The 26,996-nt window shown below is 38.5% G+C and overlaps 1 protein-coding gene across 3 annotated transcripts in view; it reads right to left on the reverse strand.

The window, feature by feature from the left end:
- tbc1d32 (TBC1 domain family, member 32) overlaps nt 1-26,996 on the reverse strand; it is a 77,186-nt gene that overhangs the window by 45,193 nt on the left and 4,997 nt on the right. For all 3 annotated transcript variants that reach the window (XM_017692514.2, XM_037538193.1, XM_037538194.1), the window contains exons 7-23: nt 25,003-25,081; nt 24,816-24,919; nt 24,653-24,714; nt 24,408-24,558; nt 23,179-23,238; nt 22,763-22,865; nt 19,448-19,585; nt 19,191-19,280; nt 17,554-17,696; nt 17,036-17,163; nt 16,037-16,238; nt 13,033-13,112; nt 12,173-12,311; nt 10,340-10,427; nt 9,302-9,420; nt 8,130-8,249; nt 6,589-6,677 (exon numbers count right to left, since the gene is read on the reverse strand). In XM_017692514.2, the coding sequence (XP_017548003.1) occupies nt 6,589-6,677; nt 8,130-8,249; nt 9,302-9,420; nt 10,340-10,427; nt 12,173-12,311; nt 13,033-13,112; nt 16,037-16,238; nt 17,036-17,163; nt 17,554-17,696; nt 19,191-19,280; nt 19,448-19,585; nt 22,763-22,865; nt 23,179-23,238; nt 24,408-24,558; nt 24,653-24,714; nt 24,816-24,919; nt 25,003-25,081 (1,895 nt within the window). The remainder of the gene's footprint in view (nt 1-6,588; nt 6,678-8,129; nt 8,250-9,301; nt 9,421-10,339; nt 10,428-12,172; nt 12,312-13,032; nt 13,113-16,036; nt 16,239-17,035; nt 17,164-17,553; nt 17,697-19,190; nt 19,281-19,447; nt 19,586-22,762; nt 22,866-23,178; nt 23,239-24,407; nt 24,559-24,652; nt 24,715-24,815; nt 24,920-25,002; nt 25,082-26,996) is intronic.

Genomic DNA, 26,996 nt, shown 5'->3' on the forward strand with positions numbered 1-26,996 from the left:
AACTGTATGCGTAATATTTAAAAAAAAAAAAAGACTTGCCAATATGGTTTTGGACACTGGATGACACTGTTATTTACAATACTGGCCAAAAGAATAAAATTAAGGCTGCTACTACTGTTTTAGCTGCACAAAAACACATATGCAGATTACATATAAAATGTACAAAAGTATAGCACATCTGGAAAAAATGTAGTAGCAGCAATCTTGAAGGCTGAATTGTGTCAGCGCCATATCTATAGATAAGACACGCAGTGTCAAAAACAGGTCTATTTGAGGGTACAGTATAGGACAGTATTGGCATGTGGGAGGTGCACTATATCTGTGAGGGAGATGATGAATGTCTGAGAGAATGATACAGTGCATTCGGTGTGATGGCACATTCAGTCACTCAGACAGATACACAGATACACGATCCAACACTGCAATCCCCTTATCAGGCTGGAGCTTCCATATGAATAAGGTGACATTTCATATTCTGATGATCTGAATGAACTGAAGCTCTGTACTGCACATAAAACCATTGTCAACACAGAAAATCGGGTGAAAAAAAATCTGGCATTGCTGTGTCTAAACTCCTCGATTGCTAAAGACAATCTAGATGAGACAGAAAAAAATAACCTCACAATACACAATATGTACAGTATCATGATATTGTTTAAGGTTTGTGGATGAGTTTTAATTTTGCAACCAGCACAACAGCAGTGCTGCATAAAAAAAATAAAAATGAAAAAAGTGTAGTATTATTTTTTAATTTGAACAATTAAGCCAGAATAGGAGAAAAAAATAATAAATTCAACTGGATAATTAAGTCTTTGAGGTGTAAACAAAGTCATTTAGAATGATTTGTTGTGAAATAGTTCACTGTAGAGAAACCTATAGACTCTTTCCTCACAGTGGTGGTGATAGGAACCAGGCGTCACGATGTCTACAACACAAATATAGCCATTTTATTTACCATCCAAAACAACTAATGACCCTATATGTTTCTTCTGAGTTAATGTCATGTTGTGATAAAACAGAAGTATGAGTCCCACATTACTCTGCATCTGAGAACTACACTTCCCCTTGGAGATCACCGCTAACTAGCCAACAACAACCAATGAATACTAATTTATTACACATGGTATTGTTTGTCCCATGAGTCTAGTCTGTTGGTATATCATCCTGGGTTTTTAGCTTAGCAAACTGCGAGTTACTGGTTTCATTTGTTGAGCTACCAAGCGTTGTGTTTGTTTTGCCCTTTGTATATCTGGGCTGTGTTTTTGGACTTTCCATTTTCGATTATTTTTGCCTTTGTCCTTTTGATCTTAGTTGCCTGACTATTTTTCCTTGTGTCTTGTTAGATTGTTTTGGATCTGACCTGTGCATGTTTTTTTGACTATGAGCCTGAATCACGTTTCCAATAGTAAAGCTTCTTTACTTAATAACATCCAGTGTCTGTGCAGTTGTGTTTTGTTACGGTGTGTCTGAAACATCTGTCTTTGGGGACTATTTTGCTTCACAATGTCCTGTATCTTTCCACCATGAATGGTTTTTGGTTTGTCTTTTTTTTTTAAAGAAATTCAATTATTGGCCATCACTTTCTCTCGAAACTATAGCAAAACAATGCATCAGGCAGCATATTTATACTAATTTCATTAAATACAGCTTTCTGTCAGGTAGAGGCATTACACACTAAACATCTGACTTCAATCAATTACAATAACAATTCTAACTTGGTATGTTTCTCTAGAACAGAGGATTTCACAACAAAACACTGATCGCTTTTGTTTAAATCTTTGTCATTTAATTAAGTAGAATTTTAGATTTCCCTTTAATAAAAAAAGAAGTTGATGTCACAATGGGCTGATGTTGAACCTGCTACTTGCCCCTGTGCGGCTGTTTGTTTATGCAGTTACTATACACTGGTTGTTGTTGTTGTTTACAGTTTCTTTATTTCTGGTCAAAATCTATTCATGCAGTTGTTCAGTGTTTCAGTAGTACTGACCACACCTAACACACACAAAAAGTGAGAGATTTATCACTTCATATTCTTTCTAATCCATCCTTACTCTGTATATCACCATGACAACCACTGTTCACTATAGAGAGATAATAACACAAAACAGGATGCAATGACAACGATATGAGCTCATGTGATCATGAGGCAAAAGAAACTGGCTACAGGGCAGATGTGTGCTGCAGCTCCAATCTGAGCTGTGGTATATGCAGTCTGTGGCTTGGAATCCATACAGACTTTAACTGGCCATGATCTGAAAGAAAAGAGGGTCATCTAAAGGCAGTGGTTACTCTGTCTGTCTGCAGACCACTGATCAGACGTATAAATATGAATACCAGCACACTCTTAGAAATAAAGGTACAAAACTGTCACTGGGTCAGTACCTCTTATCACTGGGGTGGTACCCTCAAGGGTACATCTCAGTAGATTTAGTCAGGGAACATAATTGTACCACAATCCACTGAAATTATATTCTCTAAGCTGTACTGACTCCACTCACCCCGACTCATCTCCAGGCTTTTTATTTTATTGTTCCATTTTAAAACGTGAGGTTATGACAAGGTATAAATGTATTTTTTTACCCAAGAAAAACTTGGTAACACTTTATTTGAAGGCTACCTACATAAGGGCTTCATAACACATTCATAAGCACTGAATAATGTGTTTATGAAGCACTACTTGAACATGTATTAAGTGCTTATGTCAGTTCTCGCAACCTGACATAAGATGTTTTATGAAATAAATGACATTGTACTGACATAATAAGAATAAACGTTGAACATATTTACAGCACTAAACATATTTAAAACACTATACATAATTGCATCAATCATCTTATCTATACCATGGAGGGAAGAGGGGGTGGTTTCCAGGCATATTTCACATGATATTAATACAATGTCATCTTAAGAATGCTGACATAAATAGTTATGTATAGTGTTTTAAATGTTTAGTGCTGTAAATATGTTCAAGGTCTATTCATATTATGTCAGTACAATGTCATTTATTTCATAAAACATCTTATGTCAGGTTGCGAGAACTGACATAAGCACTTAATAAATGTTCAAGTAGTGCTTCATAAACGCATTATTCAGCACTTATGAATGCGTCATGAAGCCCTTATGTAGGTAGCCTTCAAATAAAGTGTTACCAAAAACTTTTTATAAGGTTTACAATTAGACCTTTGAGGAAACATTTACACGGACTGTACCTTAATAAAAAAAAGGACCTGCAAAGAACCTTTATTTCTAACAGTGTATGACACAGTCCAGCTTAAATCATTTGTACAAAATGGTGCCTTAAGAGTGTTATATGTAAATAAAATATAATTGGCCGTCATATATTGTGCACTATACAAAAAGCAGTCCAGGTTGAAATAGTCCTAATAGTCCTAACTTCAGTGTGAATGGACAGGGCTAAACCTCATGTAGACTGAATAGATGGATTGTATATGCATTATATATAAAGGCATTATGTATTGAATATTAAGGCATTCATTTTCATGAAATTAACAAAACAATAAACACAAAAAGGCACAAAATTTGGTAACGCTTTACTTGAACCTTGATACAAAACACTGACATAACCATACCATAAACAGGTCACGGGGAGATGTCATATGCTGTCATGACAGATTTTGTTCAGTGATGTAACAGTGTAATGTTACCATTAACATTAATTGTCGGGACAGATGCCATCAAGTTTGGTGCCATAACAGGCAATGTCACATGCTAATTTTTGTTAAATGTACTCTAGTTAGCCACCATGACATCAAACATTATGGCATATGATGACAATTAACAGTTATGTTAACATGATACTTATGTTTGTGGACATAATCGGTCATGACAACACGTGTGCATATGACATCTGCAATGACATATTTATGCCACGGTTATGTCAACGTTATGTAGCAGGATCAATAAAGTGTTATTGATGATACTTAAATAGTAGAGTGCTTTTGGGAAAGCTATTTTGTAGTTTCCACATACACTGCATTTGAGAGGTTTGAAATTGCTGTTCAAAGGTTTTTAATCATATGAAACTGATTTGGTTGCAGATAAGTGTAGAAATTGATTTTAATAAGTTAGTCCTGTTAAACTTGGATCAACTAGGATCAAACACTCGGAAGCTGTAAACAAAAGTTTTATTATTTTTCCCCAAGAAGACGAAGAGAACTGTAAAGATTTCTAAGTTTTTAGACAGAGTTTTTCTATTACTAAGAAAGCTGCATAGCGTCAGGAATTAAGTTGTTATAAAAACGTCTAGAATTTCAAAAACGGACATTAAATCTCTAAATTTCGTGTAAATACATAACTACAGAATTTATCATTCTGTTCAATTTTTGTTTACAGTATTCTTGAAATACTGAAACAAACATAATTTTTACCTTTTGGTGAACAGTTAATTAATGAATAAATAGTAATATTTAAATTCACTTTGTGTTCTTATTTTCACATTAATGTAACTAAAATTATTAAGAAGACAAGTGATTCCAAGCTCTTGTCTAAATAAAATACTGACATTTAACAGTGTATGGACTGACAAATTAATGGTACATTCTTAAACTTTAACAATGCCTACATAATACACTATTATGTACATACAACTATTTTATTTATAGTTATTTATAGTTATAGTTTATTAAAAAAAAAAGAACTATTTAGTTTTCCATGATATGAGCCCCTTTAGTATCTAGTTAAATGTAATTTAATGAGAACTGCAAAGCAGCAATCTGCAAAAAGCATGTACACCTAAAGAAGCTGGTACCCAAAAAGTGTTTTGCAAAAATAATACCAATAATGCAAGCAACATGAGCACATCACATACCGTTTAAAATTCAGACATCACATGCACAACATTCATTAAGCAGCTCACCCAACAGAGGAACTTCGATCTCAGAACATAACACCCTCGCTGTCAAATTAACACTCTGCAGAAATGCCATGTGCCTGCATTGTGGGAGGCACTTAGCAAAATGAGCACGTGTGAAAAGGGCTGTGAGGATTCTATTCACTGAGCTGGAAAAGATCCACACTTGTATACTTCACCATGAGCTAGTGGAGAGGGGGGTGTACAGTACTGTGCAAAATTCAGAGACCACCCTATGTGTATTTAATTTCCAGTGCAAACAGCCATTAAGTGCAAGTCATTTATTTTTCAGCGTTGATGGGGAAAAAGAAAAAAAAACATCAATTTAACACAAAATACCGAAGAGACTCAACACCTAACTCGTGTTATTTAGAGCTTCCTTTCTGCTTTTATTAGAGCTTCCTTATCTTTCAGGAGACTTTTCTGCATCTTCTGAAACAAGTAATCTCAAACACATTCAGTGATGTTGAGGTCTGTTCTCTTATTCCTGTTCCCATCTCCTAGCACAAACATTCTGCTTTCCTTTTCTCAGTTAGGCCTTCTTGACAGCGTCACATCCTTTCAGTCACACGCTCGTAAAAAGGGATGCGTCAAGGGTTCTTTTGCAAAGAAAATAGTAAAACCATGAACATTCAAAAACTCTTGAACAAAGGGTTCCTGATTAAAGGGTTCTGTGCATCATGAATGGGCTCTTCAGACTGATGGAGAATGTGCTTGCAAAGTGCAATGAACCCTTTGATCATACAAAGGGTTTCTGAGTGTTCATGGTACTAAGTAGAACCATTTTCTTTACTAAAGAACCCTAGAAGCACCTTTTTTATGAGAGTAGTTTTGAGTTGTTTTTATTCTGATCTGAAGCCAGAGTGGAGCTTGATTTTCTCCTCTCTCTCAAAGATGAAAGCTTTAAGTGCTGTTCAAGTGATGGGAACACTTTTGATGGTCTACCAGGTCTTGCAGAGTTGTTAGGAGCCCCATTTCTCAACTTTTTAAATATTTTTTTTGAGGCAGCTATATCTAATCCCCTCAGAAATATCTCCTGAAAAATGAATAAGTGAATGAATTTTGAAATAAATGAAATAAAAGAAACGTTTCCAAAGTACAATCTACCACCTTTTGAAATCTCTAGAAGCTGTTAACATGATGTGCCTCCATGCCTATAACTTTTCCCGGCTGCATAAAATATAATTTGATCTCCTGTGTCTGCAGCTGTAGAAATAAATTCTTGAGCTCTGCGATTCACTATTTTGTTCGCCTTAGACACCCACGGCATTGGCATGGTTTATGAAGCAATAAAGTGAGGGACTATGGTATACCACACTCATAATAAAAACATTGATATACCCCTTATTAATATAAATAAGCTCTGCAGTGGATCTAATTGCAGCAGAAGAAAAATATAAGCTTTGCCTGCAGCAGATACTCCAGTGAATGGATTTTTCCCCATCCTCATTTTAATGGTTGGATGAACTCTGGTCAGTTTTACATCTTCTCTGAGGCTGATCCTCTTCCTAATTTGAAATTCCTTCATCTGGCAGTAATTCAGTATAATCATAGCACAGAAAACACAGAGAGCTGAATCAATCCCTCATCGATCAGAGGGGCAGGAGAATGAATGAAGAAAAAAAGGCTAATCAGATAATAAAGCACTAAATGGTGCTGCCATTCTTCCAGCCCAGTGACTAAAAGAGAAGAGGGTAAGAAAGAACTATTGATCTCACCTCAAGCCAAAAGTGTGCGACTGCTCATAGTTGAACAGGGAGTGTATCTTTGCATCAGAGTTGATAACAACAAGGCGGTCCATCACATCCTGAGGGAAAAAAGTAGATAAAATAAAAAAAGCATACTTAAAGATAAAATAAAAGTAGCTAAGGACGATAAAAAACAAATGCTGGAACTCATTCGGATATTAACTACTTATCTTTGGTCAAAGTCTGCCCTCCTATGGCTAGAAGTCAAGCTGCAGCTTCAGGTAACAGCATCTACATTGATTTTTACTTTTGAAGCAAATCTAGTTGAGTAGGACACAGTTGGTGTCTACAGTTTATTTCTTTAGTTATATACTGTAGCATGGTCTTTTCCCACTCTCACAGCTATTAACCCACATAAAACTGCCAAAAGGACAGGTTGAACCCCTTTTTTTAGCGTCTTGCAACCTCCACTATTTTAGAACATATTAAGTCCATCTTACATTATTCTCTCTCATCATACAGAACTCACAGCATCTGGAAAACAGTGTGTGTTACTCTGGACTTTACCTAAAGCAGGTGAGGAATCAGAATGTTTAGTGGTTATCACCTCTGCCTTCTACACTGTAGACTGGGGTTCAATCCCCACCTGGGCAAACACCCTACACTATACCAATAAGAGTCCTTGGGCAAGACTCCTAACACCGCCTTGGCCTACCTGTGTAAAATGATCAAATTGTAAGTCGCTCTGGATAAGAGCGTCAGCCAAATGCCATAAATGTAAATGTAAAACTCAAGTTGTATCTTTATGTTGAATTCTTCCTGTGAAGCTACCAATCTGGCTACAGAGAAAAGTAAAGCGCCATTTCCGCAACCATGCTAGTTTTAAACGATCGTTTTTTTTACTGCTATTGACAGAAAGAAGCACTGTGCTGCCTTTTTTGTTGACAAAAGCCTTTGGTTGATCGTGTCCTACTTTAGCAAGCTTACAAAACATTGGTTTTGTTGAAAATGCTACTAAATCTATCCAATCTTACCTTTCTGATAGGCAACAATGTATCAGAAACAGAATTACTGCCTGTTACACAGGGGATCCAATAAAGTTCAATCCTAGGCCAAAATATATAATAATGAAATTGCTGCCTCCACTTCAGACTGTAAAGTACACTTTTATGCATTCACCTTTGTGTGTTATTGAACAATGGTCTACTAGGTCTCGTATGGTTGTTGAAAATATCATTTTCTGTGTAGTTTTTGATCATTTTTAACTCCAGTGTTTACAAATATTTTGACTTATTTTCCTTTGACTTTCTCCTTCTTATGCAAGCCATCTAGCGATGTCTAATCTCCTCAGAAATACCTCCTGAAAAATGTGTAACTTCTAGGCTGTTTTAACACAGTACTGTAACTATGAGGACTGATAAGAAGGAGGTAACTGAAAGCACCATTTCAGAACGCTTAGTGTAGAATGGGTAAGTGCAGTTTAATTACAACTAATTGCTAAATCACGGCAGGAGGCTGATCTACGTTGCATACTCAGTTCTGCAGAGTGGGCGGGCTGCTGAGAGGCTTACAATAATAGAGGTGGGCATTTCTCTCAGGTTGTACTCAGTCTTGTTGGGAAGTGTTTGGTGGCCCAGCAGCTCCCACACAGCATGTGGAGAGGACATCAAGTTCACTAGTGTTAGGAAAGACTGCAAACACACATAAAAACACACAAAAAGCAGTTCAACTACAGGTCACTCGCAAAGCAGTCTAGTTTCATACTCCAACAGCTAATGTTCTGGTGCACTGCTGGGATGAGTCATTCATATTTTGCAACAAATACTTAACATCAATAAATAACATCAAAGGAACCCTAAGCACCTCTGAACTAAAACTTCTGCTTCTGTAAAATATTAATGCAAGCACTTCCAAAGCTTGTGTATTCCAATGTATTTAAACAGTGGAATTCACAGAGACCTATTTAATTTAACACTTTATCAGTACATGCCACGCCACAATATTGACAGCTTTAGCAGTATTGATACTGATGTATCATTTGCTGATTGCGTTCAAATAGCAATCTCATAAAATACATAAAAAAACGTCTCAGAGTTCTTTACTTGCAAAACTTTTGGTTAGAATTTACAAATGTTTTTCCCCCTGGGGCCCATTTATAAAATTTGTGTTTTATGCACCAAAAAAAAGTATTTTTTAATGAATATTTTCCAGCCTCTATAAACAAGCCATCTTTGTTACTGTGGCTTTGAGACTTGTAAATGTGAATAATCTCTGTTCTGATAAGATGACCTGCACTGTGCTTAATCCGAAAAACAGCCTGGATTGAAACATTCTTTACCATTTCAACACAAAGGGACAGAGAAATACTTTTAAGCTTCCACAGCAGTTGACTTACTTTCATTGTATGTCATTTCAGTGTGGGTTCTTGTTACAGCACATATGTAGAATTAATCACATTATGACTGCTAAACAGCCCCATAATTCAAGGGGTAAAAAGAAATGCAGAACTAATAGTTTCAATCACTTTTCAATCATTTTTCACTGGAAAAAAAGCAAGTGGAAGATGGCCAAAAAATCTGCTATCAGCCAATTGGGCTGTAAAGAACTGGTCATTAAAAAATGAATAGAATTAAGTAAATCTGAACATAAGTGAAAAACAAAACGAAAAACATCTGCAAACTCTCAGATAATGTAGAGCAACATCATTGCCAGGCACAGTGAGAGAAAGATGAAAAGGTCACACCTTCAGGCAGCTCCTGTCTATTGGATCCATTGGAGTGGACTTGGGATGGACAACTCTCACATCCTCTCTGCCACATTCCAAAGCTGACCACAGCTCAACAACAATAGCCTGGATGAAACCTGTAAGGACATTCACAGGTTAGAAATACCCAGGCATGACCTAAAACACTTCTCAGGCATTCTGATCCAGGCTTCTAACAGTGACTCTAACTGACAAACACTTCTGTCTACTGTCTCCAGAGCATGAGATTAGATGCACCGTACCAAATAATCTCACACAAATGCATTCATGAAAACAGATCATTATTAAAAGAGATGATGGGGTGTGAATCCTGAGTGGAAATAAGAGACGGCACAATAGCAATTTTTCTTTGCTGATACGAATACCATATTAAAACCTTGTTTATCATCTGACACCAATGCTAATCTGATATTTATTCTTTAAAAAGTACTAAGCTTAGTCTCTTGTTGATTGAAGCACTTTCTGACAATCATCTAAAAGCCTCACACACAAACTGCTAAAGCAATGAATTTCAGACATATGCAAAAGCTTGTGTCCATCAATAAATGTTTTGTTGTGTTTTAACTGTGTATAAAATGTGTCCTGTGCAGAAGTCAAAACAGAAATATGTTTTTATAAGTTAAACAGAGGAAATGAAAACATACTGTGCACAAACATTTGAAGAAAATGCCATATTTTAGTTGTTCTCATTATGTTCTCATTTTCATTAAGAAAATCAAGAAAACATCAAATCTGACTGAAGTTGTTCAAACTTTTGCATATGACTGCCTAGAAAACTAGCTTTTTCATTAAAACTGAAAAGAGTCCAAACATGTGAAAAATTGGACTACTTAAAGAAATTTGCATATAAAAGCTACTCATTGCAGTCATGTTAACATTAGGCTTCATGTGTTATCACATTGTTAGCACTGTTATCAGATCCGTTGCATCTTTTTAATCCATTGCATTATTATTTTTTGTGGGGTGAATATCATCAAAAAACAGTTCTGCTCCTTCAAAAAGCTACAGATGTCTTACCTGAGCTGTGCAACGCGACAATGCCAGGGGCCGTAGCCGCAACTTGAGTCACCATTACACCATAACCAAATTTCTCACACCTGCTCACCTGAGGAAAAAAGAATAGAGAAGAGTACAGTAATATGAAAAAGGGAAAGGCAGCCAGAGACTTGTATTGGCTTCAAGGTATTTGCTTAATGTGAAGATCGTGACTGTTACAGCACTTTGTCTCTTGGCAACTGAGAGACAATGATGACTCTAAAGCGCTACACTAGTTAAACAGAGAAATACAGTTATAACAGTAATCATTATTATCACCAACAAGCATTAATTATTAATTATTGATAATACTTATTCAAATGAATGATAGTGAATCGCTTTTAATGCTATTATTTTGTGAAGTTCATCTAATATTAATAATTCACATTTGTCTTATTTACCCAAATTTGACTCTAATGAGAGATTTAAAAGCAATGCATTCTGTTTCGCTTGTTATAGCTATTTATACAACAGTTAGTTCCGGCCACGCGAGCTGATTGGTTGAGAAGTGTTCTAACCGTGCTGTTATTTTGCCATAACATAGTTTTTTTTTTTTCCCACAAACACTATCACTCTGCTAAGCAAGGACTTTGACAGCTGTAGGAGACGCTCATGCCATTTGAACATTTTTACATCTTTGCCACACACAGAAAATGGACACTTTTATGATTAAATTTGGCCTATGTGGTCAGAATCTGAACAATGAGCAGCTTTTCAGTCGGCAGCTGTAACAGAAGAGCACCTAAACAACCTGGAATTAGCCAGAAATGAACCCAATACCATTCGCCAAACAAAATGGGCTGTAAAATGCTTTACAGACTGGCTGGAACAAAACAACGTTAATACTGATCTAGTAAAAAAAAAAAGACAACACTGAGCTAAACTTGATATTGCGGCAGTTTTATGGTTCAGTCCGTACTTCAAAAGGCAAGGCTTACAGTCTACTGTGCAGCAAGTGAGCGGAGCTTGTTACTCTGACATAGCAATAAGCTGCTTGTTAAGGAACCATAATTTGGCTGAAGGAACTGCTAAGATTAAAACATTATTAAAACACAGCCCAGTTTATTTGCTTTATTTACAGTATTTAACTGTGGTATAAAAGCAATAGAACACTCAAGGTCGTGTGTTATCACAAATAACATCACGGCTCGGATGTTATTTCATGATAACTCACTCCCTCTCATTTTCTATTGCTTAAATAAGTTGACCAAATAAGCTTCATTAGAATGTATTTATTACTTTTAATAATGGCATTTTCATCAGCTGAACACAGGGTTTTCTACACAGGGATTTCCACAGAGTGAACACAATCACTGATGTCCAGTGAAAGCAACAGTGACTGCATGTTCCAACTAATGGATGCATTTATCATGCATATCACAAACAGTCAATGACTCCCCCTTCTCCTCATTCATACAGCTCATAGATTATTGTTACAGCGGAGTTTCTCGAGGGTTTCTCGAGACCTGGAGCTTTCCACTTTGTTGTTGCTTCTGTTATCTTGCTGCTCATTGATCTATCCATGTTGTTAGGTCCAGATTTATCCGTATTACATCCAGATTTATCCAAGCGGGCTACAGTCATGGATCCCATCATAGCAAAATACAGTGCATGAGCAGCCTGAACCCCTACAAATGGCTTGATGTATCACACGAGGAAAACTAGTGGTACTATTAGTTATCAATTTATTGTGTTATTGTGCTGTTGACACATTAACCTTGACCGCCCTAAAAATAGTAAAAACAATCATTAATAATGTTCATGTAGTGCTGCTTGAGGTCACAACCAACGGCTCAGGGAAGTCCTGACTGGTACCTGAAGCTTCTTGGTGAACCTGGAGAACATGTAGGTGACACACTCATGGATGGCCCCTGTTTGCTGAAGCAGCAGCAGCCCTTTAGGTGTGGCTGCAAAGTTCAGCAGATTGTCCAACAGCACCTCCTCCCAGGCAACTCTGTAGTTCAAGAGCAAAGGGAAAGCTCATTATTTATCAAAGTAAATTCTCTCCCTCTAAACAAGACAAGCAGATCGTGACGGTGATTATTAACATAAACATAAGCGGAGGAAGCCTGGAGGGAACAGACAGAAGCGAGTGAGGGAGGGAGGGACAGAGAGAGAGAAAGAAAGAGAGAAAGAGAGAAAGAGAAAGAGAAAGAGAAAGAAAGAGAGAGAGAGAGAGAGAGAGAAAGAGAAAGAAAGAGAGAGAGAGAGAGAGAGAGAGAGAGAGAGAGAGAGAGAGAGAGAGAGAGAGAGAGAGAGAGAGCGCGCAATTCAAATGAGTGGGAGAGGAAAGACTGAATGTTGTTGTTACATTGTTGTCATAGTTTGGTTTTATTGTTCGTTTTATTAGTATGCTTCATCACTATTGTACTTGATACATTGATGACAAGGAGTCAAGCATAAACTAAACTGAAGGAGCACAAGAGGATGTAAGAGAGAGAGAGTGAGTACAAGAGAGACAGAATGAGTAATAGAGAGGCCGAGAGAGAAGTGGGAAATCATTAGGAAAGAGGAAAAAGTGAGTAAGAGAAGTGAGTAAGAGACAGACAGAAGTGAGTGAGAGGGGAAGGAGTGAATTATTGTTATCGATATTGTTGTCATAAACTGTGTGCCAATAAGTGTGTGAGCGAGACTGAGAGAGAGAGAAAGAGATTGAGAGAGAAGGTGAGTCTCACGCGTTCTGGAGCTCCTGGGAGGATGATGATGGGATGGCTCCAGGGACAGGGGTGGGAACTCTCTCTGATAGCGAGCTTGTCTGTGGGGAAGATGTCTCAGAGTGAGCTGGAGCCTCCTTAGCTAATTAACACGGCGACACGCTGAAAATAACGCTGATTCCTCACACTCACAGCCTCCTCCATCAAAGCACAGCGGCCTCACTAGATCTCATTACTGACAGTAGAGGAAGTCACTCAGCTTTGGCCATCTGTCACTGCAGCCCCTCACACAAGCTCTGGGAACGCACACCCAGAGCCCGTTTAAACATTTACACTGTTTTGAAGGAAGTGTTCCACCCCAGACACAATGGGGTCTAATGTTAAAAGCACCACACTGAGTTTAAACTCACAGTCTGACAGGCAGATGGTTAGGAAATGCCTACTAACCTGTGGTGATTTATGCACTGTTATCAAATATGTATCAAAATTCATTTCATTACAGGTCTGGACCAGACCTTGTATTAATAAAACATCTCAGAATAAGGAGTACTAATCTAGGATCTGCTCCTGTCAGTAGGGTCTTTGTTAAGGTTGCACTGATCATTAATTCTTATGGCTGATTCCAATTTCTGTACAGCTAAATGGGCCGATGGCCAATTTTTCGGCTGATTTATTATTATTATTTTTTTTTGGTAAAAAAAAGCTCACACTGTGTGGGCTAAGCGAAAACATGAAACACATTAGCACATTACTTTGTATTTGCCAGTTAATTACACATTATTTGCTATTTAATTGGCCAAACTGTGATTTTAAATTTGTGAATGAAACATCAGCTGCTTATTTAAATAACACGAAGTCAAATATAGTGCTACATTAAAGGCAACTGGCTATTTAGCACATCATGTCATGAATAATTACACTGATATTTTGGTACAGATGCAGCACCAGCACTGCCTGTAAAAATGAATACAAGTAAAACAAAATCACAGTCAGAACAAAACCTTGTATCTTCAAAATGGTAGCCCTACAGGAGAATGTTCACATAATGCAAAGGGTACCTGGACTTTACAAATATTGAAGGAAAAAAAAATGGGCAAACAAGACAATGATGATAAGTAAGAGTAATTAAGAGAGGAATCTGATCTCCGATTACACAGATCACTCTGAGAAGCTTTATGAATACAAGCCTACCTAAATTTTACTACCTAAAATTTTACCTGCATAACAAAATGTGGCCCATGAGGACGTCTGATTTGGCCCATTAGAAAGTTACCCTAACTCTCTGATTTGGCCCATTAGAAAGTTACCCTAACTCTCTGATTTGGCCCATTAGAAAGTTACCCTAACTCTACCCCCTCACTCAAGAGAACAAAGAAAAAACATATTTTATAATATAATGTTACAAAACAAACTAATAAATATGAGAACATTACAAGATTATTTACCTTATTTATAAACTGTTTAAGTGATTAAGAGACCCTTATTAGTCCCACAACGGGGAAACTTCACCTCCGCATTTAACCCATCCGTGAAGTGAAACACCACATACACTCTAGTGAGCACACACACACTTGGGGGCAGTGAGCACACTTGCCCGGAGCGGTGGGCAGCCCAATCCGCAGGGCCCGGGGAGCAGTTGGGGGTTAGGTGTCTTGCTCAAGGACACCTCAGTCATGTGCTGTCAGCATTGGGGATCAAACTGGCGACCTTCCGGTCATGAGGCTGGTTCCTTAATGACTCACGACTCATTTTATGAAGCAAAAGTGTCACACTGCTGGCAGATATACAGATAATTTCACTAGATAAAATGATGTAAAACAAGTAGAAAAAAACTCCAGAAATATGTTGAATAATCTTATACTATTTTTACAACATTCTCATAACCAGAAATATTTATTTTATTGACTATATTTAAGATGTGTGCACTTGTTAAGGTATCATTTTGGCAGTGTATGGGTTTAGATACACAGCTGGGATAATTTGGTCACTAAATAAATGTTGATTAGATCTGATGTTTTGTTAATCTTTGAAGCAAAACCTGTACTGCCCATCAAAGGATTGGTGATGCCAAGCTTTTCAAAATGTTTTTCTGCTGGTTCTTATTTTTCTTTATTAACACATTACAGACTAATTGCGAGGAAAACAACCTCAGATATTCGTGACGATGCTAACAAGGGGTGAATAATATGATATTTACCATTATCATGATGCATTACATCACAGTGGGTCACAATATGCTTTTCTGAGTATATCGTGGGTAATTAACTGCATGTTTTATTACAAAGTGAGCATAATAAGTTTGGTTTATTTAGACTTGGTGCAGGTGTGAAAAGCTGAACAAAATCAGAAAAAAATAAAGTTAAAGAACACACATAGTTTAGACAGTATTTTTAAAGGGTTGCGCTACTAGTGCTTTTCATCTGATCCAACTCATCAAACCTCTGAAAAAACTACCCTGACATATGTTGAGTATCGTGAAAATGTCTTAAAAGTTTGTTTATCTTATACTTTGTCACAATGCCACTAGTGCTACCTTTTGAACATCACATGCTTTATCCCCTTTTTGTGATGTCAGCACTCATGAGGTCATAAATCTCATTCTTAGGCCAAGAAGTTCACGTGCTTTAAACAGTACTTTGCAAAAGAAAACTGTCAAATAAATATTCATTCAAAACCTGCACTTCATAATAAGATAATTAGATGAACATGGCATTGAGTGTTCCAAAATACACTCAACGTAGCAACAAACTGCTGTTGTTTAAAGTGCAAGCAAAAAAAGTTTAAAGTGCAACCAAAAAAGCTGAAAAGTGACAGTAAAAAACATTTACAAAAAATTCCAAAGAAGATAAGTTGTCCCACTTTTGATGGGCAGTGTATTATCAACATATATAACAGCTATTCTGAATATTAACTGACAGAGCACATTGCTTAACATAACAAACACAACTCGATCAAGTAAATATGACTAAAAGAGACGATTTAAGACTCAGCAAAGTGTTAGGAGCATTAACAGTAACGAAATTACCTTCCTCCAGGCTTTAGCTATACACTCGTGCAGGCTGTAAGGTCTGAGCACCTGCAGACCTTCGCAAGTGTTGTACATCTGGCGGCACACAAAGATGAAGGCACCCTTTACAGCGGGGGAATTTTCCAGCTCCGTGGATGCGGGCAGCTCTTTAGCCAGCAGCTTCTGAGTAAACTGCACTATGACATGGCCCGCTGTAATACTGAGAAAATAAAACAAAACAGCAACATTAAACCTGGCATAACATTTTAACATAAAACTCTTGTTTTGTTAGAGGTACATTTGAGGTAAGCCAGGCCAGTCCTTCAAATGCAAACCGCTCAGATGTGTGTTTAATGTGAAGACTTCTAAGGAAAGCTGTGTCGAGTGCTGGAGGAATATGATGTGTCTTTATAAGCGTTTGGGAACACAAACGTTTGGCAGAATTCCACACAGTCTTTTTTAATCCATTTGAAAACACAGGCTGCCCTTCACATTGGACGGATATTTAATGACAAATGGACATTTTAAAAAGCACAGCTTTTATGTTTTGAACTTAAATGAACAGATATTACAGGGGAAATCCACTGAAGCCTCACATTTACTGTATAATTAAATTGTTCAGATGTAAACAAAGTAATTCAGAGTGGTGTAATGTGAAATGGGCTTACAGAGTCAGAACTGTTCACAGTGGTGCTGATGGGAACCAGATGTCTAGGGTATATAAATTGGCTATCTTTTTGTTGTGGACCTAATGATCACTGGTTCCCATCACCATTACTCTGTAAAGAAAGGTAAAGAGATCGAAAGTTGTTATTTCACATCAAACCAATGCTAAATTACTTTGCTTACATCTTATTTACACTGAACTATGGGGGAATTTTGAAAAATCCATTTGAATTCTCCATTAAGAGTTGATAAGCAGCCCACTCTCTCCATGGAGTGATGATTACCTGCATGGACACATGGGCAGATAAAAGCAATAAATTGTAACCTGAGAGCTAAATTAGATTTACTTACCCATCACCTTCAGCAGAGACGAGCTTCCTCTCATAAAGAAACAATGCTAAACCACGCTGGGTGGTAGCGATTCTTGCCAGTGTGTCCGCAATGTGAGTGAGGCTGCTTTCTGGGGAATTTAATTTGGCCTTTGACACAAAAACAAATTGAAAAGGCTTTAAGCAAATTGTGCAATGCATACAGAATAACATCCAACTGCTACAAAATATGATATCTGATCAGAATAAAAAGTCTTTTTGTACTGTGTTTTGTCTTAGTATTAATATTTATGGGGAACCTGGGGTGGTATTGAAGACAAACTCCAGCAGGTATATTTCCAAGTTAATATTAAAGCATGGCTTTGCATAGAGCATAAAAATTTACAATGCTTGGCTGATATCCAGCAGTATTCTATGATGGGCAGTAAAAGAGTGAGATGTTAGCCTATGTTTGAAATAAAAAGGTCAACGATAAAGGACAAATTTTATATAAGGCACAATTGTTTAGACATCAAACCAGAATGGTAACTTCCTCCTGACCGGCTTTCCTTTAAGCAGAGCGAAGATGGGGGCCAGCAGGGTCTCTATGACAGGGGTCTGATAGATGCACTCCACTGCACATTCAGTACGTTCACACAAGGTCTTCAGGACCTCCGTCACCATAGAAGTGGGAGACAGTGAGTCTATACAACAACAGACAACAAAATTAATCAAACATGCACTCTCTGGCCACTTTATTAGGTATGCATACCCTGTATCCTCACATATACTCGTTGCCTTAATTCATCACAATTGCGTAAAAAACACTGATGTGTCCGACGCAAGTAGAGTGAGATTGCTCAACCTACTGATCATAGTGTTAGGATTTAGATGACTGGAAAGAATAAAAGGTAAATAAACCAAACGTCTATTTTTGACATTGCAGAATGATGTGATTAGATCGTGTGATTGTTTTCATTAGAGTATAATCACCAATAACTACAAATCATTTTTTGTTAGCTTATATCCACATGGGGAGGAGTTGTCTTCCAACAGAGGCTGCCATGTCGTGCTGCCATGTTTCTACGTTACACCAGAATGGACAAACCACACACCAGCTGTAGTATTTTTATGTTCAAGTGGCAGCAATAATTTGTGGTGCCATAGTACCAGCTGGAAGATGCAGAAATAAGAAGAATCCATGGTTGCTGGCTAATGTTTTTTCAACAAATGGAGGCTATACCAATTGCTTAGTAGTAGAAGGCAGGCAGACCTGCTCACCACTACTGCAGTCACCACATAGGCAATTGTAGTGGTTACAGTTAATGAACTGCTTAGTTTATCCCATTAGTTCTGTGCCTGACCAATCAGGTCTGTTAAAAGGAAAAAAACACAAAGAAATCTCGGAAAAAAGGGATATTTTGGTAGAATTTTCTCAACTCAGCACTGACAATGAAGTGGGTAAAAACACTAGCAATGCTGCTGTGCCTGGTATGTTTGTATGGGCACAATGTTTACTACCATGTTGGTGCCACTGCTGTGATGAGAATGGTCCACCACATAAATATTATATAGTCAGTAGTGGCCTTATGGTTGTCCTGTATCATTAGAGGGGATAAAGGGAAGCTAATCAATTGTGCAAATGGGCTGCAGTCAGTAACTGTAAGCATACAAAGTGCATCTATAAAAAGAGTGTAAATGATAAAATGGTAGCTCAGTCTAGACAGCCTTGACAGACCCAAATATGGAGAAGCCCAAGCACACTCAATCAATACATTTATAGCAACCCAAGCTGACCCAGGTGTTATCACTTCAGCTTACTAAATATTAGCAAAAGGGGTTAATGAATCATGGCCAGTGTGGGAGAGAAAGCTGAGAATGCGCTGGGAGACAAGGAGCAGCACTAATTGATTCAGAAGAAGACAGCAAGCAGTTCCAGTGAACCTGAACAGCTCATAAAACAATCTACTGATGAATGTGAAGAATGTGTCAGGCAAAGGGAGGTGACCAACTACGTCACAATGTACAATGATACAGTGCTCCAGAAAACGGCTTCTCCTCAGAGTTAGATAAAGGAAAATCATAAAACCCATCTAGTCCAACCCTCCCCCATGCAATTAACTCCTACTGGGCAGGACGGAAGGTGTGCGTAAAGGTGTTTAAGGAAAAACTACAGGACATGAATCAGTAGGACGCACCTGTGTGGGCAGAATCGGAATATGACGTGTTTGGGTGCTGGTACATGATATTAATCAGGACTACCACCAAGTCGGTCAAAGTTACCGGATCTGGAACAGACAGTGTGACTTGTTAAAGTTCAGTAAAGACTGACTAATAAAAACAGTCTGGTTGCATGTATTTGTGCTGTTATCAGCAAGTCTTAAGCAAAATATGATGAAATTCTGGTGTTTTCAGAAGTTCTGTGGAGGTGTCTCTTTCTGCGCACTGTACTCACCTCTCCTTTTCCTCACTTTGATGGGAAAAAGTTTTCTCCCGTTAGTGTACATCAGAAGCCTCCCAAGCACACAGAGTGAGTGAATGAAGTAAGTGTACTCCAGCTCCTTAGCACTGTAAAAGCTTCTCTGAGCAGGGCCTAGAGGGACAGAAATCAAAACAAAAAACAGAACAGAAATCTCCCTAAACTTTTTTTTTTTAGTCCATCTCTTTCAAACAAGTTTCAAATCAAATGAATGCATTTATTCTAGACCTGTGCCAGTAACAGAAGCCTTGAATTTGGATATCCGTATGGAAAATATCAGTGGTAAAGGGAAAAAACCAGGGGTGGTATTTTTTTGCTTTGCCCTTCATCTGAAAGCAATGAAGCTCCAACTTTTTTACTACCTTTGCTCCCATGTCCATTTCTATTCGGCTGAGGTTTGAACTCTGTGCAGGCCAGTCAAGTTCAGTCAAACTCACTCATCCATGTCTTTATGGACCTTGCTTTGTGCACTGGTGCACAGTCATGTTAGAACAGGAAGGGGCCATCCCTAAACTTTTCCCACAAAGTTGGGAGCATGAAATTGTCCAAAATCTCTTGGTCTGCTGAAGCAATAAAAGTTCCTTTCACTGGAACTAAGGGGCCGAGCCCAACTCCTGAAAACCTACCCCGCACCATAATCCCCCCTCCAACAAACTTTACACTTGGCACAATGTAGTCAAACAAGTACCGTTCTCCTGGCAATCACCAAACCCGGAGTCACCCATTGGATTGCCAGATGGAAAAGCCTGATTTGTCACTCCAGAGAACACGTCTCCACTGCTCTAGAGTCCAGTGGCGGCGCTTTACACCACTGCTTTCGATGCTTTGCATTGCGCTTGGTGACGTAAGGCTTGGATGCAGCTGCTCAACCATGGAAACCCATTCCATGAAGCTCTCTACACACTGTTCTTGAGATAATCTGAAGACCACAAGAAGTTTGGAGGTCTGTAGCAATTGACTCTGCAGAAAGTTGGCGACCTCTGCGCACTATGTGCCTCAGCATCCACTGACCCTTCACTGTCATTTTATGTGGCCTACCACTTCGTGGCTGAGTTGCTGTCGTTCCCAATCGCTTCCACTTTGTTATTATACCACTGACAGTTGGCAGTGGAATATTTAGTAGTGAGGAAATTTCACATATGTATGTATGTATAAACACATGATTGCACACATCACATTACATCAAGTAAAGAGCTACAAGGGGGTCTTGGGGAGACATAAATAATACTATGGACCTGGTTTACAGCAAAGGGATTCTGTTAAGCATAGTCATCTCTGCTGTTATCTTTAAAGCTGTGAATATTCCTCATGTCTGCTAGGTGCTACATGAGTGCACACCAGCTGGGAGGAAAATATAAACACCAGGCTACTGGAATGGTCAAAGCAAACTAGGGCCAAACTGCTGTATCTGGTTTGGAAGCAGGTGCAAACCCAGAAATATTTTTTTTAGCAAAACATAGCTCATGCTACGTGTGTGTAAACTCCCATGACCTCCAAGTTATCTGTAGTTATCTCTCCACAGGCAGACGATAGACTGGGCACTGGACTTCAGAAGAACACTGAGTAATAACACGCACACCAGTTTGGCTGATAGCCATGTCTTCACAGCCTTGCCGCTTAGTCAGCATGCAAGAGGACGAGAGAGACGTGCAAGAAGAAACAAAAGGAAAGAATCTCTCACTCAAAGAAACAAACAATGCCGGCCAGAATTTCATCCAATTACACCCTGATTAATGTCAGATGGGCCTCGCTTGGACACCTCACTACACTAGTAGTAGTTTTATTGACTCTCTCGATTAAATGATGAGGCCAAATCTAATCTTAACACATTTAACGGCCCAGATCTTTTTAGGGTCAGTTGATCTAATTTTTTCTACATTTATCCATGAATTTATATTAGGTGGTAAAAAATGTGAAATATATATGATTTTGGGGTTTATGGAGAGAATAATACATTTGTTTTTTAAGAGAAAAACTATTTTTTATTTTGATGCAATATGGTAAAGCTAGACCTTTCGAGGAAGAGGCCCCATTTATAACTCTGACCCAAAATTACTATTTATTTATATTTTCATCTTTATGTCATCAACAGTCAGTTGCCAGATTGTGTTAGTAGGTTATATCTTCCCACTTAAAGCTTGTTGATAATGTAGGCTACAATAAGTATGGTAGCACTTGCGATTTAAAAAGTCATTCAAATTGCAATGTTTAAATAAAAACAATTAATGGATCAGCCTACATAGCACAACATCCAACCAAGTTATGCTCTCTTGGACGTCTGGCATCATCAGGATTCAAACTTACCTTTTCCCAACACTTGCCACTTGGAAGTCCTGTCTTTTTAATGAAACATTATGATGTTTAGGCCCAATCCCATTTCACCCCTTGCCCCTAGCACTTAGCCTTTAGCCCTTCGTTTTGCATGCTCACATCTAGGGGTCAGATGTCCTCATTTTTGTTGAGATAGAGGGGTAGGGTGAAGTGTTATGGCTACATGGCCCCCCAAATGAAGGTTTTTCTGAGGCAGACTCCAAACAGTGTTATGAGAAAAAAAGAAAGATGGCTGTGCTAGCAACCAAACAAACCCATTTTTGAGTATTTTATCCATATAAATATGATAACCATTGTATTATCCATGCCCAACTTCATTTTGTGGTCCTTTTTTCACACCAATTATAAAAAATTGCTAGTAGCATGCTGATGTCGCTGTAGCTAGCTAGCTAAATTTCCTGTTCCACCGTAAATGGCATCACAACTGCTGCATCATTTAAGGTGGAACAAGAAAAATCGAACAAAAAGCTGGTGAACAGCTGATTTCAGCTTCATATAACTGAAGAATTAGGGGTGGTCAATAGTAAATAATCGTCATCCCCCCTCTTTGAAGGCATATGTTTCCCTAAATTTAACTAAAGACCAGCAGCAAGATCACTTAACTTTACCCTCCTCTGCTATCACTGCAGACTGGCAGGGTCGCCTACAGAGCAACGTTAGCAATTTGTTAATGAATTAACGTTCTTCTTTATTTGAGGGTTGGCCCATTTCATAGAGGAAGATTTCAACCTCTACCCTTTGTAACTCAGTTTGGAGGGGCAAGATCGAAAACAGGGGGTACTGTAAAAAATAAGAAATGGAATTGGGCTTTAATGCTCTTAGTACAGGCAATACTGTTGACAAGCTTTTCTGAGCTGGAAGTTTTGCGAGCATTCCTCAAGTAGCATCATGATAGTAATATCATATAGTAATATTGCCTTACTGCATCGTTAGGTTTCTGTAAATAAAATATAACCATACCAATCTGCTGATGCTCCATAGCATGAGCGATCTCCAATGTTTCCTCTCTTACAGGGTCATATGATTCAAAGTAATAGATGCACTGCTGAACTGCTGTAACAATCTAGAAACAAGAACAGAAATGTGTGTAAACTTCAGACTCTCCACTGAATAAGCCTACCATGAATCTACAGAGCTCATTAGCCTGCAAGCTAGACTGAATAGGTCTGTTCACACTGCTAAGTCACTCCTGGGTGTGAACTCCAGAAAAAAGAGAAACACATACTATGACTAATGACACTGACTGGAAAAATGTATGTCTCATCACTAACACTTTCTCACACAAAGACATAAAACACTTGAAAAGACTGCAATGGCACTACTATCCAAGCAGTATAAGAGATAAGTAGCAAATGTAAATGACATCTGTAACTCACCACTGACTTGTATTTCCTTTCAAGAAGCCTCAAGACAACAGTCCTGCTGTAGTAGCCATGCTTGGGGTAAACAGTTACATTGTTATTACTCACATGCCAGTTATTTACCATGTTTTGGACAGAATAATTTATCCCTAAGGAAGTTGCTAACCCATTCAAGTTGCAGTTATGGCCAGCAATAAAAAAAACATGGTATAATGTTATATTAATTATTTTTTGCACATAGCTTATTGAAACAGACAAATTTTTGTCTAAAGAGCTGATCTGAACTTTTAATCTATGCCACATTTGTGTTTATAAGTAGGAGATATTTCATTCTGAAAAATATCTTTTCTAAATTTATCTAGATTCCCATTTCTTGACATTGAAGTGCAGACTCAAACATTTAAGTATGCAATACTTTGCAAAAGTCAGACACCACCTAAACAAAAAAACAAAAAATTGCACAGAAGCTCCAACATATGATTAATTTTGTCAGCATCTGTGTCCACAGTTGCACTGACTGAAGTCTCCATTCTTTACTGATCTCAAAGAAATCTGCAGAGAGTGTTTTCCACACTTCCAAAGTTCAGCCTCAGACGTTGGTTGCATTTTCTGCTTCTCATGGTCCAAGTAATCCTTAACCATAAACCCTTACTCCACATTTCAGATGACCACTTTCGGTGTTCTAGTGCAAATGTTCTTCTTGTTTTGCAACTGTTTCCCTTTCTCACTAAAAGCACACTGATACACTGATGCTACACATCCTTTCAGACTCAAAGCACTAAGTTGTCCTCTTGTAGTGGAAGGATGGACAGAGACCCCTGTGGATTTTTTCAGATGTAAAACAAGAGTGGAGCTTGACTTTCTCCTCTCTCTCTCTCAAAGATTTGGTGGTTGACCAGGTCTTGCATGTTTGATTTTAAGATCAGAAGAGATGGAATGACAGTACAGTGTGTAGAAGTAAAGAGTGGGCAAGTTAAAAACTGATAGATTTGATCAAATTAGAGTTGAAGGCTCCTGTGTAATTTTCTGACACTGAAAAATAAATAACATTGTACTTAACAGCCATTTCGACTAGAAATTGAACAAACGAAAGGGTGGTCCCTTACTTTTGGACAGTATTGTAGAAAAGCTGTTCATACAAAACAATGTAATTAATTGTGTTATTATGTAACTACACTTAAACAGGATAGCAGAACATTAATTAGAACTCTTTATTTCTAAGGGACTGACGCAGTGTGGCTCACCATCCACTTCTTGAACCAGGTGGCCTTGATGTCCAAAAGAGAAAGAAAATGCACTGGCTCTAGAGCTTTCTCTGAGCCGTGAGGGCCTATGCCGTGTTCATGATGCAGAGAAAGAAGTGCAAGGGTGCTCTCTATGATCTCCTCCATGTACCTACAGCATAGAACATAGAGAAACTGCATATGAAGAACTCCTGGGGAGAAAGCAGTTATTTAGCAGAGCTTATGCGTTACAGGCCACAGCTCACTTTTCAGGATGGCGTATCCAAAACGTTGTTACTTCTTGCTGGAAGTCATTCATTAATCGCATCTAGGAAGACAGAACATGAAATGTCTAGTTAATCTCTAGCCAAATATGAGCCAAATTCCAGTAACCACAGAATAGCTGAGGAGACTGTAGACACCACACACTTGTTTAAGCAGGCGAGCAATATCCGGCCTATTCACATCCATGCCCGCTGACTCAGTAGGAAAACTCAGCTTGTGGTACAGAAAGTCACTCTCCAGGCTTTTCACTAAAGAAGGACACAGAATATATGAGAATGTGAACTTTATATGTTCACTGAATTTCAATAAGAAAAATAAAAATATCTATTACCTAAGCTGGTGTATATTTCCCTGGTCACATTCAGAGGGGAGGAAGAAAACGTTTTCGCAAAAAAGCGCAAAACCTTGTCCTGCAAAACAGAATAAAGAACAAAATTATGCAATTTTTCCCAATCCCGTGGGAGCCAGCACTGTAAGAGGTGAGAATTGTGGCAGACTCACACCTCCAGAATGTGGCAAAACTCATTCAAATAACAGCTTAACAGATATTTTACACATATTATAAAGAGCAAAAGGATTCACAGAGACTAGGATAACTTTTTACATGTGACATTTTTACACTGACATTCTCATTTTTTGACATCTGAGTGGTGTAACTACCAGTAACTAATGGCAGTCGCAATGGGGCTTAAGGTTGGAGGGGGTCATTTTTTTATTTGGCCACTCCAGACTCAAACTGGGGATAAGTACTGGGGGATTTACTGGCTGGAGGTCTGACCTGTCAGTTGTACTGTCCAGGCCAGCTGCACTAAAGATGGACTAAACTAGCACACAGTGCAGCTACATCCATTAATATTTAAACAATAGGTAGGCTGCTTGGAGTTACATGAAACATTCCATAGAGTTTAACAGTTTGGAATTACTTCTTATTGTAAATAAACAATGGTATAATCAGAGTTTTTGGTGCTGGGTCAGCAGTGATGCGGCCTCTTTACCGGTCTGTTGTGGTAAAGAAAGAGCTGAGCCATAAGGCAAGGCTCTCGATTTACCGGTCAATCTATGTTCCCACCCTCACCTATGGTCATGAGCTTTTGTAATGACCGAAAGAATAAGATCGCGAATACAAGCGGCCGAAATGAGTTTCCTCCGCAGGGTGTCTGGACTCTCCCTTAGAGATAGGGTGAGAAGTTCAGTCATCCGGGAGGGACTGTAGTAGAAGTAGAAGTAGAGCCGCTGCTTCTTCACGTCGAGAGGAGCCAGCTGAGGTGGTTCGGGCATCTGGTTAGGATGCCTCCTGGACGCCTCCCTCGAGAGGTGTCACAGGCAAGTCCACCTGGGAGGAGACCCCGGGGAAGACCCAGGACACGCTGGCGTGACTATATTGCCCAGCTGGCTTGGGAGTGATATAGTCGGGAGTGGCTGGGGAAAGGGAAGTCTGGGCTGGTCTTAGGATGCTGCCCCCGTGACCCGAACCCCGGAGAAGCGGAAGATAATGGATGGATGGATGGATGGATGGATGGATGGATGGATGGATGGATGGATGGATGGATGGATGGACGGACGGATGGACGGATGGATGGATAATCCGAGTTTGGTAGTAATGGAATACACATCAAGGTATCACAAAATTAGCCTTTCAAAAAAGGACCTGTGTTCTGTAAAGAAACGCTGTAATCAGATTACAGGACATGGTGATTACCATTAGGATTACATTCAAATGCAAACTTGTCATCTTTCACCAAAATTCACTGTTTAAATAATAACTGTCACATAAGTCATAAAGATTTATAAAGTTTTCAATTTGGGGGGAAGGGGCAAGGCAGTCCTGCTGTCATTAGAGAGTTCTGAAGAATCACCAACCCAGCAAGTTTACCTTTTTATATAGCCAATCTACAGAAATTTATATTTTATATTTTTATCTTTTTATTTGCAGAACTGAGATCTGTAGCATTTTCCATTCTTAATGTATCTAAATCAGTCATTTATCCTCCACAGCACCAGATTCTACATCAGACAGTAAACTCTTTATTCTCATTTGTTGCTCCATAAAATTCTACAGTTCTATTCTACAGCTATGAATCACACTTTCCATGATTTCTTTCTGATGTGTAAATGATCACAATTTGTAACTACGATGATCAATTCAATCCCAGTGTCAGCGGTCTCCAGACATCAAGTAATGTATCTGGGGAGAAAGTGTTTCTATTTTATGAAGACATTAACATTAGAATAAACACAAATGAACAATTCGATGTGATTTCATGTTAGTTTAAACATTTCCAAAGCTCTAGGAATTCCAGCATTTACAGTTAGATTCCAAAACCT

Source organism: Pygocentrus nattereri, chromosome 4, assembly GCF_015220715.1.
Source record: "Pygocentrus nattereri isolate fPygNat1 chromosome 4, fPygNat1.pri, whole genome shotgun sequence".
NCBI lineage: Eukaryota > Metazoa > Chordata > Actinopteri > Characiformes > Serrasalmidae > Pygocentrus > Pygocentrus nattereri.